The 13233-nt window shown below is 47.7% G+C and overlaps 6 protein-coding genes across 6 annotated transcripts; 4 read left to right on the top strand and 2 right to left on the bottom strand.

Annotated features, from left to right (window-relative positions):
• Positions 1-2097: 2097 nt before the first annotated feature.
• On the top strand, positions 2098-3441 carry N7447_003549 (25S rRNA (uracil2843-N3)-methyltransferase; the record flags this gene model as incomplete). The annotated part of the gene is made up of 1 exon (XM_057227824.1): positions 2098-3441. One exon carries the CDS (start codon positions 2098-2100, stop codon positions 3439-3441), a length of 1344 nt encoding a protein of 447 aa, XP_057087165.1.
• Positions 3442-3696: 255 nt separating this feature from the next.
• phb1 (prohibitin subunit PHB1) lies at positions 3697-4636 on the bottom strand (the record flags this gene model as incomplete). The annotated part of the gene is made up of 2 exons (XM_057227823.1): positions 4282-4636; positions 3697-4218 (listed from the first exon to the last, which is right to left on the bottom strand). Exons 1-2 carry the CDS (start codon positions 4600-4602, stop codon positions 3697-3699), a joined length of 843 nt encoding a protein of 280 aa, XP_057087164.1. The 5' UTR covers positions 4603-4636.
• Positions 4637-4812: 176 nt separating this feature from the next.
• N7447_003547 (ubiquinol--cytochrome-c reductase subunit 8) lies at positions 4813-5498 on the top strand (the record flags this gene model as incomplete). The annotated part of the gene is made up of 4 exons (XM_057227822.1): positions 4813-4844; positions 5022-5047; positions 5211-5364; positions 5441-5498. 4 exons carry the CDS (start codon positions 4813-4815, stop codon positions 5496-5498), a joined length of 270 nt encoding a protein of 89 aa, XP_057087163.1.
• A 537-nt stretch (positions 5499-6035) lies between these two features.
• N7447_003546 (spermidine synthase) lies at positions 6036-7156 on the top strand (the record flags this gene model as incomplete). The annotated part of the gene is made up of 3 exons (XM_057227821.1): positions 6036-6066; positions 6129-6695; positions 6876-7156. 3 exons carry the CDS (start codon positions 6036-6038, stop codon positions 7154-7156), a joined length of 879 nt encoding a protein of 292 aa, XP_057087162.1.
• Positions 7157-7709: 553 nt separating this feature from the next.
• N7447_003545 (uncharacterized protein) lies at positions 7710-8312 on the bottom strand (the record flags this gene model as incomplete). The annotated part of the gene is made up of 1 exon (XM_057227820.1): positions 7710-8312. The coding sequence occupies one exon, from the start codon at positions 8310-8312 to the stop codon at positions 7710-7712; it is 603 nt and encodes a 200-aa protein (XP_057087161.1).
• An 813-nt stretch (positions 8313-9125) lies between these two features.
• N7447_003544 (uncharacterized protein) lies at positions 9126-10115 on the top strand (the record flags this gene model as incomplete). Its single annotated transcript, XM_057227819.1, has 1 exon — positions 9126-10115. The coding sequence occupies one exon, from the start codon at positions 9126-9128 to the stop codon at positions 10113-10115; it is 990 nt and encodes a 329-aa protein (XP_057087160.1).
• Positions 10116-13233: the final 3118 nt, after the last annotated feature.

Below are 13233 nucleotides of genomic sequence, written 5' to 3'. Positions count from 1 at the left end.
TTTGTTTTGTGTAGCATTTGGGATTGGATGGCTCTTCTCTGAGCTGAAATCAGATTTTGGATCCTGCGCGTTCTGCAAGGATTCAAGAATTCAAGGAGTGACCTTCCCAGTCTTTACGGCGTTCTAGCTTGATGCTTTCATATGGGCCAGGCGGTGTTGTTTCCAGGGGCGGTTTACAGCCTTGCCTCGCCTCATATACCCGAGTGTTTGCTTCCCGACTTTTAGTGCGATTTGTTCCTGATTAATAGCAGATTGTACGAATAATATCATCTTTACGAAATCGTATTTTCCAATCATAGTAGCCTTGCTCTGTAATCCATAACCCCAAGAAACCATCTGTTAGCCCCAAATACGATGGTTCCTCGTGGCATTGAACCAGATATGCACGCTGATACTCGAAGTATAGGGCAGCCAATGATATTCATGAACGTGACATTTCTTTACTCCTAAGGCACCTAGGCTTCCACGCGATAGCGATAGTTCTCAGGCAAACATTTCAGCCACACCACTTCTATCCCAGACGCCCTTGTCTTGCAGGCTCCCACGAGGCTCTGGCGAGACCTTCGTGAGCACGGCCGTCTCGGAAGCCCCGCTGGCGGCGTCCATATCTAGAAGGTCGGAGTTAGGAGAAAAGACCGCTGTTAACAGGCTCCGTACGGAGGTCGAGGCTCCCGACAGTGGCCTATGAGGCGTCAAGCTTGGTCATAATACCCTCGAACAACCGATATGACTCCTTGGCTGACAGCACTAGGCTGTGACTCATTATTACGCGGATCGCGGGTTCGGTCCTTGACTCGCGCGAGGGGCTCAACGCGATATCACATGATGGCCTTGGTGCGTTGTTTTCGTGTTTTCTTAAGTCACTTTCTCCGCCTGTCTTCATGTGGCTTTGGATAGCGAAGTATAATCTCGTGGGTGTAGGGCGTAGGCAGCGTTCTAGGCGGAAGTGTGGCTGCTCGGGTTGCTCGGGATAGTGCGATAATCGCAAGAACGACAAAATGTATATCACAGCACGCTATGTATTATTGTAGGTATTTCTTCCATTTTTTGCCTGATGCATCGGCTTTACACACATGACCGGGATAGATTTGTAACAAAGCCCTCAGGTAACTACTCTCAAGTACATCGCGTGTATCTTGATCAACAGATATTTATACAGTTTTTACTTCCTGCTTTCGACCCGCACATTTAGATATAATACTACATACGTTATTGATAATATACTATAGCTCTGTATGAAACACAAAATTGGCTCAGACATAAGTATATCACTTGCAAACATCGGGTGTTTCTTTCGTACTGGCAGCCAAAGCGTCCTATACTTCTAGCAATGAAAGACAGCTAGGACGGTCTTGACAACTGCCTAGATCGTTAAGTCTGGTTAAGATTAAAGAGGGGAGATATTCTAAATTCATCTTGTCAGATCTAATGTTTCAATTCCGTACTGCCTTGCTACTACTCTAAGCCGAGATATTGGCAAGGCGATAATTATTTCTGTCAACCCTCCTTTAAAGTGTGATTACAAACCTGAGATACCGATCTCGTTTGTAGTTCTATTCTCTGCTAGAGTATGACTTTTTCCTGGATAAAATGCAGCGCCTTGATCAACAATAGAGGCGGCGTCGATACATATAGCCGATGTTATGTATCATAGAGATGTTGCACAATTACGGTACCAGTTTAATTGCGCAAGGTTCAGTCGTTGTATTGAAGGCTGTCAAGCATATGTGTTTCGTTGGTTGTGTTCAGGACCTCCTACGCGCTCGGTGCTCTGATTCTGGACTAGAAAGATCTCCACAATGATCATTATATAGGCTGCATTTGATATATCTTGATCTACACAAGTTCCTGAGATGCAACAAGATTGAAGATGCTTTGAGATATCTTATTTCTTTAAGTTTGTACATAAACTTCTCGAAGAAGTTCAATAATTAAGGCAAATGTCGAGGCCTCGAGGGTTTATAGACTAAGGTTGATAGTGGAGACGCCGATAACGATAAGGGAAAAAAGTTCAAAATTCCACCCCACGTTCGATTAAAGACAGTCACATTCCTCACAAAAGACCAAAGGAAACGAGTTTCTCGTCGAATATATATAATGCCTCACGCCCCACGTCAGGGAAACCGCAGGAGGTCCCCAGGTCCGAAAGCCAAATCGCAAAAACCAAAGCAAGCGCCACCAGCAAACAAACAGCACGCCAATCGCAAAGCCGAAAAAGCCAAAGCCGACGCCGAACAAGCTGAGGAAGAAGAGTCTTCCGGACTTAACCTTGTCAGCACAATTCCTCTCACCCTTCAGCAACTGCTTTTGGACGTATTCAAAACAGCCCTCCTCGGCAACCCAGTCGCAGAATTGGAATCTGCAACCCAGGATACCAACCCTACTGAAACACAAGATGAAAATAAAGATGAACCACTAGATATTAAATCTCTCATCCAAACAATTAAGGGGCTTTTGTACCAGCGCGATTTTGACTCTGCCTTCACCGAGGCAGGTAAGGATCTCCTGCGCGCCTATGCCTTGCGTTGGAGTGCGTCCCGGTCACTTGGATATGCCGGCCTGTTGAAGGGAGTTTTGAGTTGGATGAAAGAGGAAGAGGAAAACACGCGAGGCCGTGCTAGAAGCAAGAATCCTTGCACCCGTGTTGTGTCAATTGGTGGCGGAGCCGGTGCAGAGATCGCTGCTCTTGCAGCCGCGTGGAGAGACATGGGCTCCCAAACCCAGTCTCTAGAGGAACGCGTTGCCAGCGTGTCTCTTGAAGACAAGGAATCTCAAGACGAGAAGAAGCCTGAAGTTGAAGATCAAGGTGCCAGCGCACCCAGTCTCTCCGTCATGGCTGTTGATATCGGAAACTGGTCGGACGTTGTTGACAGGCTTTCGCGAACCATCACATCGGCTGATGTGCCATTTTCGCAGACCACAAAATATCGTCCCCCGTTGCTGTCGGAGAAAGTAGCCAGTGAAACATTCTCGGTGGCTTTCCGTCGCGCGGATGTCCTGACTCTTCCCGAGGAGAACCTGAAAGAAATTCTGCTCGGCCCTTCCTTGTCTACTCCTTTCACTTCCGTCCTCGTTCCTATCATGTTCACTTTGAATGAGCTCTTCTCTACCTCTATGCCAAAGACCACCGGTTTCATGCTCAAAATGACGGAAATTCTTCCTGCTGGTGCGGTGCTTCTGGTTGTTGATAGTCCCGGCAGCTATTCGACTTTGAAGTTAGGAACAAAAGGACCGGATGGCGAACCACAAGAGAGGAACTATCCGATGAAGTTCTTGCTTGACCATACGCTGCTGAATGTGGCGAAGGGCAAGTGGGAGTGCGTATACACTCAGGACTCGAGATGGTGGAGACGGGACGCAGTGCGTCTGCGGTATGATGTTGGCGAAGGAGCAGGCTTGGAAGATATGCGCTTCCAGATGCATGTGTATCGGCGTTTGTAGATCTGATGTGTCCTATATCCTGATATATAAATACCCATTTAACGAACAATACGATTTGAGTCATCCAAAAAGAGAGAGGTGTGGAGTGAGGTATGGTATTGCTACAGATAAGAAAGGTGGTTTAGTTCAGACCACTCCAAATTCACGCCACGAGGCCAGGCTCGCCCCAAGTCGCGGCAAAGATTGCGATTAATTGGTACATTCAATGAGTTGTAAAAACGGGGCCCATAAATCCCCGAGCCTTATAATACCCCCCTAACTCCGCAGACCCAGCAACATGCTAGTGCCCTTGTTTCCATCCTTTCCGTCTCCTGCACTGGGTAGGTAAGTAACGTTGGGGTTCGCGGACAAAGTCTGGGCGATCTCCTTGCTGGCTTCGATACGACGGATCTCAATCAGTCCGCTACCAGCCTTGGCGACGGCCTTGCTGATAATTTCGGCACTCAGGGCTTCACCCTCAGCGCGGATGACGTTAGCCTGGCGCTCCTGCTCGGCACGCTCGACGATGAATCGGGCACGCTCGGCATCCTGCTGAGCGATCTGCTTTTGCTCGACGGCTCGCGTGAACTCCTTTCCAAAGGTCATGTGTGTGATGGAGACATCTTCGAGCGCGATATTGAACTGTCCGGCACGCTTCATCAAGTCGGTACGGATACGGTTGGAGACAGCTTCACGTTGTGTGATCAGCTCGGCGGCGTCGAACTGGGCCACGATGGCCTTGAGAACTTCGTTTCCGATGGATGGGAGGACACGCTCATCGTAATCGGTACCGTATGACTGGATAACTTCGGGTTAATCTTTTGTTTCGGTAGATGCTTGGGGATCATAGGAGATACACACCTGGTAGATCTGCGGCAGCTTCGGCACCTCCGGGCGGTGCAACACACGCAGCGTCAAGCTGACCATCTGCAAATCCTTACTTCCTGTCGTGGTGGAGATGTTACGAGGCTTCGTTCGGACATCGTAGACAATTGCGCGCTGCAACCAAGGGACCAAGAAATGTGTTCCTTCGTTGACAACCTTCTCTTGCACACCAGACACTCGATCGAAGATGACAGCTCGTGTGCCACCCTTAACATCGTAAAGGGAATTTTGAACTAGCATACCCCCAATGGCTACGGGGAAGGCCAGCCGATAAACATTTTGGAGGATTTGAGCCATGGTTGGAGGTGGAGGGCGAGGTGATGAGGACGGATGATGGAGATGATGTCTGCTTTTCCCGTTGCTCACTCTGAGTGTTCCCAATCGGGTTTAGTGCCCATCTTTCCAAACCTCCAACTTCGCCCGACTCACGTCTTTTCCTCACTCATTTCGCTACCTCCATACCCTTTTCTCCACCCACTCCTCTCTTTTTACCAGAAATCATTCACAATGGGTGGCTCTGTGGACCCTAAGAACGGACAGTAAGTCGTTTCGCGTTTGCTCCTGGTGTCGTGGGTTGAGAACCGGTCTCCCGGATGCGTTACCCGCCCGGCTACACAATGCAATTCCCAAAAGATGTCAATTCAGTCGGGCTTCAATAGATCCAATGACTTCTACTTTTTGTATTTCAGTTAACTGACAACTTTTGCTTTCTATAGCTTCATCGGCAACTGGGGTGAATTCGGTACGTTTGACAATAACCCTTGAACCTTTCATACGGACCCGATGCATGCGCAAGAAACCGACCCCTTTCGCGATATGAAAGATCACGACCAGGAATGGAGAAAGATCCAGTGGAACACGCAGGAGAATTCAATTCGAACGAATCGCTAATATCCTCCTTCCAGGTTGCCCGACCCCCCAGCGCATCGCCACCTACTCGCTGTCCGCCAACCGTCAGAAGCCTTTCGCCGGTGCTGGCCATGCTGCTATCTTCAACGTCTTCCGTCGGTTCCGTCACCAGGTTCTCTACGTTGTCCCCCCTTCGTTGCCGCATACGCTGTCATGAACTGGGCCATTGAGCGGTAAGAATGACCGTACGAGCCGCTTCTATCGATGCGCTAATTTGATACCTTAGCAACGAGTACCTGAACTCCAAGCCCGGTCGTCTTCTCGAGGGTGGTAACGAAGAGTAAATTATTTCAATTTGTTTCTTGGAGTGAGGTTGGATTGGTATAACAGAGCATGATACACCCAAGACTCTGCAGTTTGGGGGAGAGCTGTATGCTTGTACAGTAACTAGAAAGCAATCGACCATGTGATTTTCCTTTTATCTACCATCTTTTTTGCGTTGAGATGGGTTTATATTCTTATTTTTGAAGTGAAGCTTGAGTAAGCGTCTTTCTAGAGCTCTCTATTGGTTCTTGAGATGTGCATACCCAATTATGGACATGGGACATGTCTACTGGATGAAATTGCAATCAATCAAGGGCCATTAGAAGGTAATAATACCAAGTACCTATGTTAGAATTCCAGTCCTGTTTTTTAAGGATGACTGGGGGTTGGTCGCAGCCCAGTGGTTCCCCACTTAAAGCAAGAAGCAAAAAATTCGCCCAAAAAGGCCAAACTTCCGCCGTGCCATTTTTCTTCGAATGCTTCGTCTCTCCAGACTCTCTTCTGCTTTCTACTCATCATCTATTTTCCCCCGTCAATTCTCTTCTTTACATATCAAAATGAGCGAGCTTACCCACCCCACCATCGTGGGTATGTGTCCACCACCCCTCTATTACCCCGCCTTCTAGTTTTGCCATGCTAATGTCCTACAGATGGCTGGTTCTCCGAGAAGTCCGGCATGTGGCCCGGTCAGGCCATGAGCCTTAAGGTCAACCAGATCATTCACCACGAGAAGTCCAAGTACCAGGATGTCCTCGTCTTCGAGAGCAGCGACTACGGTACCGTTCTCGTCCTGGACAACGTTATCCAGTGCACCGAGCGCGATGAGTTCTCCTACCAGGAGATGATCACCCACCTCGCCATGAACTCCCACCCCAACCCCGAGAAGGTCCTCGTCATTGGTGGCGGTGATGGCGGTGTCCTCCGTGAGGTCGTCAAGCACGCCTCTGTCAAGGAGGCCACTCTTTGCGACATTGATGAGGCTGTCATCCGTGTCTCCAAGAAGTACCTCCCCGGCATGGCCATTGGCTTCCAGCACCCTAACGCCCACACCCACGTTGGTGATGGCTTCGAGTTCCTCAAGAACCGCCAGAACGAGTTCGATGTTATCATCACTGACAGCTCCGACCCAGAGGGTCCCGCTGAGAGCCTCTTCCAGAAGCCCTACTTCGAGCTGCTCAAGTCTGCCCTCCGCGAGGGAGGTGTCATCACTACCCAAGGTTGTTCGTCACTTTCTTTTCTCCCCCTTTTTCGTAGAACAATCACTCTTTGATTGTTTATTCCCCCCCACTTTGTCATCTCTCCAACAAAAGGATCACACGCTAATTTTGTTCGCACCACCCCGCAACCAACCCGCTTTACGGGCTCGGTTTTGCGGAGCTGTGCTTTTTATCTAACAGCCGAGAACCAATGGCTCCACCTGGACATGATCGCCGAGCTTAAGAAGTCCTGCAAGGAGGTCTTCCCCGTCGCCGAGTACGCCTACACCACCATCCCCACCTACCCCTCCGGTCAGATTGGCTTCATGGTCTGCTCCAAGGACGCCACCCGCAATGTCCGCGAGCCTCTCCGCACCTGGACCGCCGAGGAGGAGCAGAAGCTCTGCCGCTACTACAACCAGGACATCCACCGCGCCAGCTTTGTCCTGCCCAACTTCGCCCGCCAGAAGCTCGGCAACTAAGTGTTGTGGTCTTTGAAAAAGCTTTTGTGGTCTTTATATTCTCATGACGATATTGAAATGAAATCATGGATTTCCGTACACTCTATTTTGTAGATTGCTCCCTTTGCCTTTATGTCCTATGTGTAGTCTTACCTTATGCAGGGCACCTATGTTTCCTCTGCCACTTCTTGGCGTTCCCTTTCCGCTTTAGTACTCAGTCCTTGCCGCTTTTTGCTCACTAAGTACAACTGAGCACGCCCCTGAGCGCCCTGATCCGCTCACTGAGTCTGGGTTAGGGTGAGCGGCCTGAGTAAGCTGCATCAATAAAATGCAACACGCTAGTCCCATCACGTGCAACCATCCACTTTTATAGATGGCACCCATCGTCCCGGCAAAATAAAGGCTGGCATTTCAATGTGATCTTCAATCCTGGTAAAATGATGTGGTAGCTTATGGGATAGGTTTCGTCATCTGGAATCGGCAATCCTTGACCACTTGAGAAATACGGTATGCGTATACGTGGATAACACACCATAAACTGTGTTATTGTCTCTCATTTGTTCAACGAGGTGGCCTAGATATCTGTCAATCGTGTGCCTTCGACAAAACATTCAGACGTGTTACCGAGATGACATTGCAGTGGGCTAATACTGGACCAGCCAGCGCCGATTTGGTAGGCATCGAGTCTGACGGTCCAGAATGTCTTCAGCTCGGTTGGTAGAATGGTCTTCCGGTATTGACCAGGTTGAAGAAGAACGACGTCAGGAATCACGTCAGTCGGAGGAAGCGCGGCTTGACGATCGCCGAATTGCAAAGGGAGCCCGGCATACTTACACGCTAGAGAGACGGCGTCGCAGACATGCTTGTCGAACCGCCCGGTGAGGCCAAGTTCACTTCCAATCACATAGGTGTCACCAGTGACATCCGTGCACGGGACAAGCCCATTCAGATCAGTGTTTTGAATTATTTCACGAACGTCGTCCTTAAACGAGGTCCATTCATGGAACAATCTCACTGAAATAAATGACCGAGAGTTTGATGGGTGATGGGTCCCAATTTCTTGAGTGAGTATCGGCAATGGCCGGGCCAGCAAATCACTCGCCGTTTCTATGCCAGAATGCTGGGGGTGAGAAGTAGCCTGAGTGACGATAGGGTTTGTAGGTGAGGGCTGTAGCATTGTGTCGTCCCCTACTATAGGTTGTTAGTAGTAGAGGGTTTGAGGTGGTGGCCGGGCCGTTTGGTGGGACGCGGGCTGGTCCGCTGGTGTTGGCGTCGACGAAGACGACGCCGGAAAGCCCTCGAGATCGTTCGGCAGCCTCGAAGCTAAACGGGTAAATTCATTAACGGCTTTTCTCAACGGCCGTTGAGATAGGGCTTCTTTGGGTATGGACTGAGCGTGGACTGAGTGCTCAATGGATGGCTCTGATCAATCTCTGAGTAATCAGTGAGTGATCAGTGACTGAGTCTGAGCCCGGATTGAAATTTACTCAGCCTGACTCTGAGCGCCCTTATAAAAGCGGCGGCAACTAATAAGCGGTTGCTTGTAGATGTCATTGTGAAGGTGGGACCTAATTTCAAGAATCCTAAAATTTGGATCTCAGGATTGCGGCCTTACTATTGCTGTCTCTCACTCTGACTAGTATATCTTGATTAACAACTCACTCGCGATATTTCCCCGTTTCTTCTTGTACCGAAACACAACACCGTTCATCTGATCTAAGTCTTCAATATGCGGCGACGATCCAATGTACATCTCGAGTGATTCATCTTCATTGGACGTCGAAATTGATTAACCTTGAAAGCTCTGCGGAAACGAGAGCCGGTCCCATTAAATGTGAGGTTCAGAGGGCTGACACCCATCTATACGGCAGGCTTACATCATGGTTTTTGTTTTTCTTGTCTACAAATATTCAGCAATAGTCGCCACCGTAGTGGAAAAGTAGATCTTCGTGCAATTCACTTGCTCCCAGTTGACCTCCGGTCCATCACAATGAAGATCTATAGGCATTGCGTTCCGTTCGCCGTCTCTCTTTTCCTGGTGACCCCAATTTTCGGACAGGAAACTCTCAATGCTACGGATGACACAGGCGCCGTCCTTGTTGGCATCGCACAAGGCGGAACAACCCTGTGTACGTCAGATGACATTGCCAAGATGGACGTGAGCGGTTGTACATGCCCATCAACTTTCTCACCGTCACCCAAGGACCTGGTGTGCGTTACACCATCGGGACAGTGTCCTATCAACTGCAATCCTCCACCCCCCGCGTCCCCCGTGATACCTCGAGCCGAGCTCTCTCGATGTTACTCGGGCTGTGTGAACGCCAATTCCGAATGCAACGGCTGCTACATCTGGTTTTCCAGTCTGTGCAGGTGCATTCGCGACTTCCAATCTGGAACACAGACAACTTGCATCGCCAGCCCTTCAATTGGCGTTGGCCCACCTCAACCCAATCACTCCCCTTCGTGGGTCGTCCTCGGTGGTGGGGACTTGATTACAACTACGGATTTGATACCAGGGATTTTGCAATTGAGTTCTGCTGCTGACATGGACGGAGGATTTCGGCTTGGTCAGGATACACTCAGAAACAGGGGGATTAGGGATACAGGAACACTTGCAATAAATAGTGTCTCCACGCGCTCCGAGGAGCAGGCTCATATTCATGTCTGTGATCATCCTGGCAGTACTGTGCGTAGTATTCTTGATACACTGCAGCGGGATAATTTTAAGACGACATCGTCGGTCGACCTGTCCGCTCTTCCTAGGCCCAGTGCTGCTATGTCCTGTCGGGCATCGCCTAACAAAGATGAGGACATCAACATGGGCCGTGATATTTTTGAGTGGCTGAAGCAGTATTTTGGCACGATGACCTGTGTTCAATATGATGTCGGTGCTGGAGTTATCACTGATAGTAATGGTCACTCTTGGGCTTGTATTACTACTGGTCATAGAGCTGCTGAGAGTATGTTTTGTAGTGATTGAATCTTGGATGTCGAGGGCATTTAGTCGAAGGATGTACTAGTGTATCCTTTGTATTACTATCTACGCTATTGATACTAAACCCTTTTACCTTGCAGGCTTGCGGGCCCCTGAACTTGTATATATATAGATATGTGCGTGTACCCAAGTAAGATAGGATCCTAAGGTAATAGACCAAGATTAGCGTGAATCAACATGACTGGTAGGTACTATATGTGTAGCAGTATGTACTGGGCTTTATGTCGTAGGTGCGAATTTCCCGATCGGGTGCTGCCGCTTTAGACAGGGTGATTACTTAGTCGACCACTTAATTGCACTGGGTAAACAATCAGATGAAACCTTAGTAGGTTGGTTAGTTACTCAGTTCCACGGATGCTTAGGATATGCTTCGTAATGTCAAAATAATGCTCAGATTGGTACACTGCAGTATCAACTTGGATGATACATCTTGGGTCCATCTGCATGACCCTCATATCATAACACTGCTTGGGTGTCGTTACTTTAGCGCCAACGTATGGGGGTAAAGTGGAATGAAGAACATCAATCAACACGTAGTATATCACAGAATTAAGAGCGGTAAACACAATCTTCTCTCGGCGAGATGTAGAATCGATCGAACTGCTTGTTATAGTCAATCAGTAGAGGTACGGAAGTGCATGATCCCCGGTTTGATATGGCTACATAACAGATATTTGCCTTTAGGAGCATCGCCACTAGAAATAAGCGACTTCCCGTGTAATCCGAATGTCCAATCGTTCCCTACCTACCAGTACAGACGGCGGTAGCTTGCAGCTTGACGACATTAGCGGATGTCGACAGAACCAGCTTCAGGCGCAACAACAAGGTCCAGGAGTTATTGGGGTATCCTGTTGAAGTGTGTCTTTTTTTATTTAGCCATGACATGTTCAGGGTCCTAGCATCTTATCGGATTTGGAGTCTTTGTGTTAGAAGGCTGAAATTCCCGCTTGGCACCGTTTAGAGTGTGAAGTATATACATTGACCGCGTCCGCCCATGTATTACCCAAAGTGGTCAATTTTCATATCGAACACAACTTTGTAGAGTACAACTCAAAGCAATAATAGCCAATCAATTACTGAGCCGGAAACAAGCGTAATCAATATATAAATGCATAGTATATATAGCTTTTAGAAAAGACCAATTAGTAATAACAAGGCACTTTGGCGGAGTGGTTAACGCGATGCCCTGCTAAGGCATTTCCCTCGGGAGCGTGTGTTCGAATCACACAGGTGTCGATTTATTTTTTATATCTCACTTCACGCACGCTCTATATAAGAAATTACTCTTGTTTTAAAATCGGTACCCCTATTTCTCAACCTCTACATATATATGTACTCGGCCCTGCACGGGTTGAATGCAGAATGTACCTTTTCTATGGCCGGCCGCATTCAAAAGATATTTGGGAAACTGTATATCGACCTCGTTCAATTCTAGGAGGTGAGTCAATATCAAGAACCTAGTCTACATATTTAGCTTTACAAGAGTAGCTTTTATCTTCGTATATTTTTGTAAAGTAACGTATTTCACAAGCGAGTGGGCCCCCTAACACGAAACGTGTCCATGAATTAGCCCTTGGTTACTCCGTAGTTCAAGCACCCACCATGCCACCAATTGGCTCTCAAAACTCTCGGAATTCAATGGAGCAAGAGGGTAGGATCATATTATCCATCGGGGCTTTTAGGAATCAAGAAACCAGCACTATTCGCGAGGTGGCACGCTGATTTAAAGTACCTCGCTGGTGATGCATTTCGTCCTAGAGCACCCGCCGGTAACTATGAATAGATAGAAACTAAAATGGAATCTCTTTACAAATGGATACCCTCTATGGGTCCTCGCGGATTCGCCCCCCGGCCTTCTACTATACGAGAAATGTATCGAAAAGCGCGGAAATACCTCGATTACTTCGGTAGGTGGAAATTGGGTTCATAAAACGACATCCTATACTCTCAAGTCGATTCTCGAGAAGGTATAATTATAAACGTGCGAAATATGAAGACCCGAAAATTATTCGAGGGTGGTTCGATCTTATTTAAAAAAAAAAACCCTTTAACGAGACCGGTTTCGTAGTAGCTATAGCGTCCACGGGTGTCACGATCTACGCTATTACATGCTTTCGTTTGCTTTCTTTGTTTCCTTTGTTCTTCAGTTACTACTATTCCTACTCGGGTAGTGGTATCGTTTCTAATTATGAAAGAGATTGTTTGCTTGCTGGGATAGCTCTGCTATAAGATCCTCTAAATTCACCGCTTGCTTATTCTCTCCTTCTTTCCTCTCCATCTTTAGTTGAGTGCACTCTTTCTTGGTTGGTTAACCTGGCATGTAATAGGCTGTATTATAACTCTATATGTTAAAAAAAAAAAATATTATGTATATATATATCGATGATGAGGTAGGTAGTTGAGATATGTTGTATATACTTCTTTCGAGGTCCCCTTTCTATGTAGCTCCCATAGAAAATGTTCATTTTGCATTCAACTAGTTTTTGTATAAGAGGGGTTGTTGGGCCGCGTGGAGTAGAACCGAGTATAATCTAGAAAAATCCGGGCTCTTCTCTATAGTTAGATATTCAAAAGACTACCTTACCTCCTAAATAAACCTTTAGTGTTTATTCTAGAAGAGATGTCTCTAACGACCCTCATATATATATCATCATGTGGTCGAATTAAAAATTAAAAGGCTAACCTGATAAAACGGACAACATGAAGGGAAAAAAAAGACGACACCTGTGTGATTCGAACACACGCTCCCGAGGGAAATGCCTTAGCAGGGCATCGCGTTAACCACTCCGCCAAAGTGCCTTGTTGGTAACATTTTCTTAATATGTTTAATCCTTAGCTCTTGATAAGAATCTCTTCCAATAGTTCGGCAGCGTCAAATCACCGCCTAATAAAGGCAGACGATCTCGTAGCATCACCCTAATCATGCCTGAGGCTTTATGTGATTGTCTACTCAAAAAGCCCATCGTGTACCTTGACGAAATGGCGACTTTCCTGTGAGACGAATTCGCTATTCAAGCAGCGAAATCGAGCATCAGCCGCGCTCTTACGCCCAAAGGCTGGTCTAAAAAACACCGCCCGAGTCAAGGCCCGAGGGCATAATCTA

The sequence above is a fragment of the Penicillium robsamsonii genome (genome assembly GCF_028829455.1).
Source record: "Penicillium robsamsonii strain IBT 29466 chromosome Unknown utg000002l_segment0_segment0, whole genome shotgun sequence".
Taxonomy (NCBI): Eukaryota; Fungi; Ascomycota; class Eurotiomycetes; order Eurotiales; family Aspergillaceae; genus Penicillium; species Penicillium robsamsonii.
The sequence above is the reverse complement of the archived record's forward strand: the minus strand, read 5'-3'. Positions and strand labels throughout refer to the sequence as shown.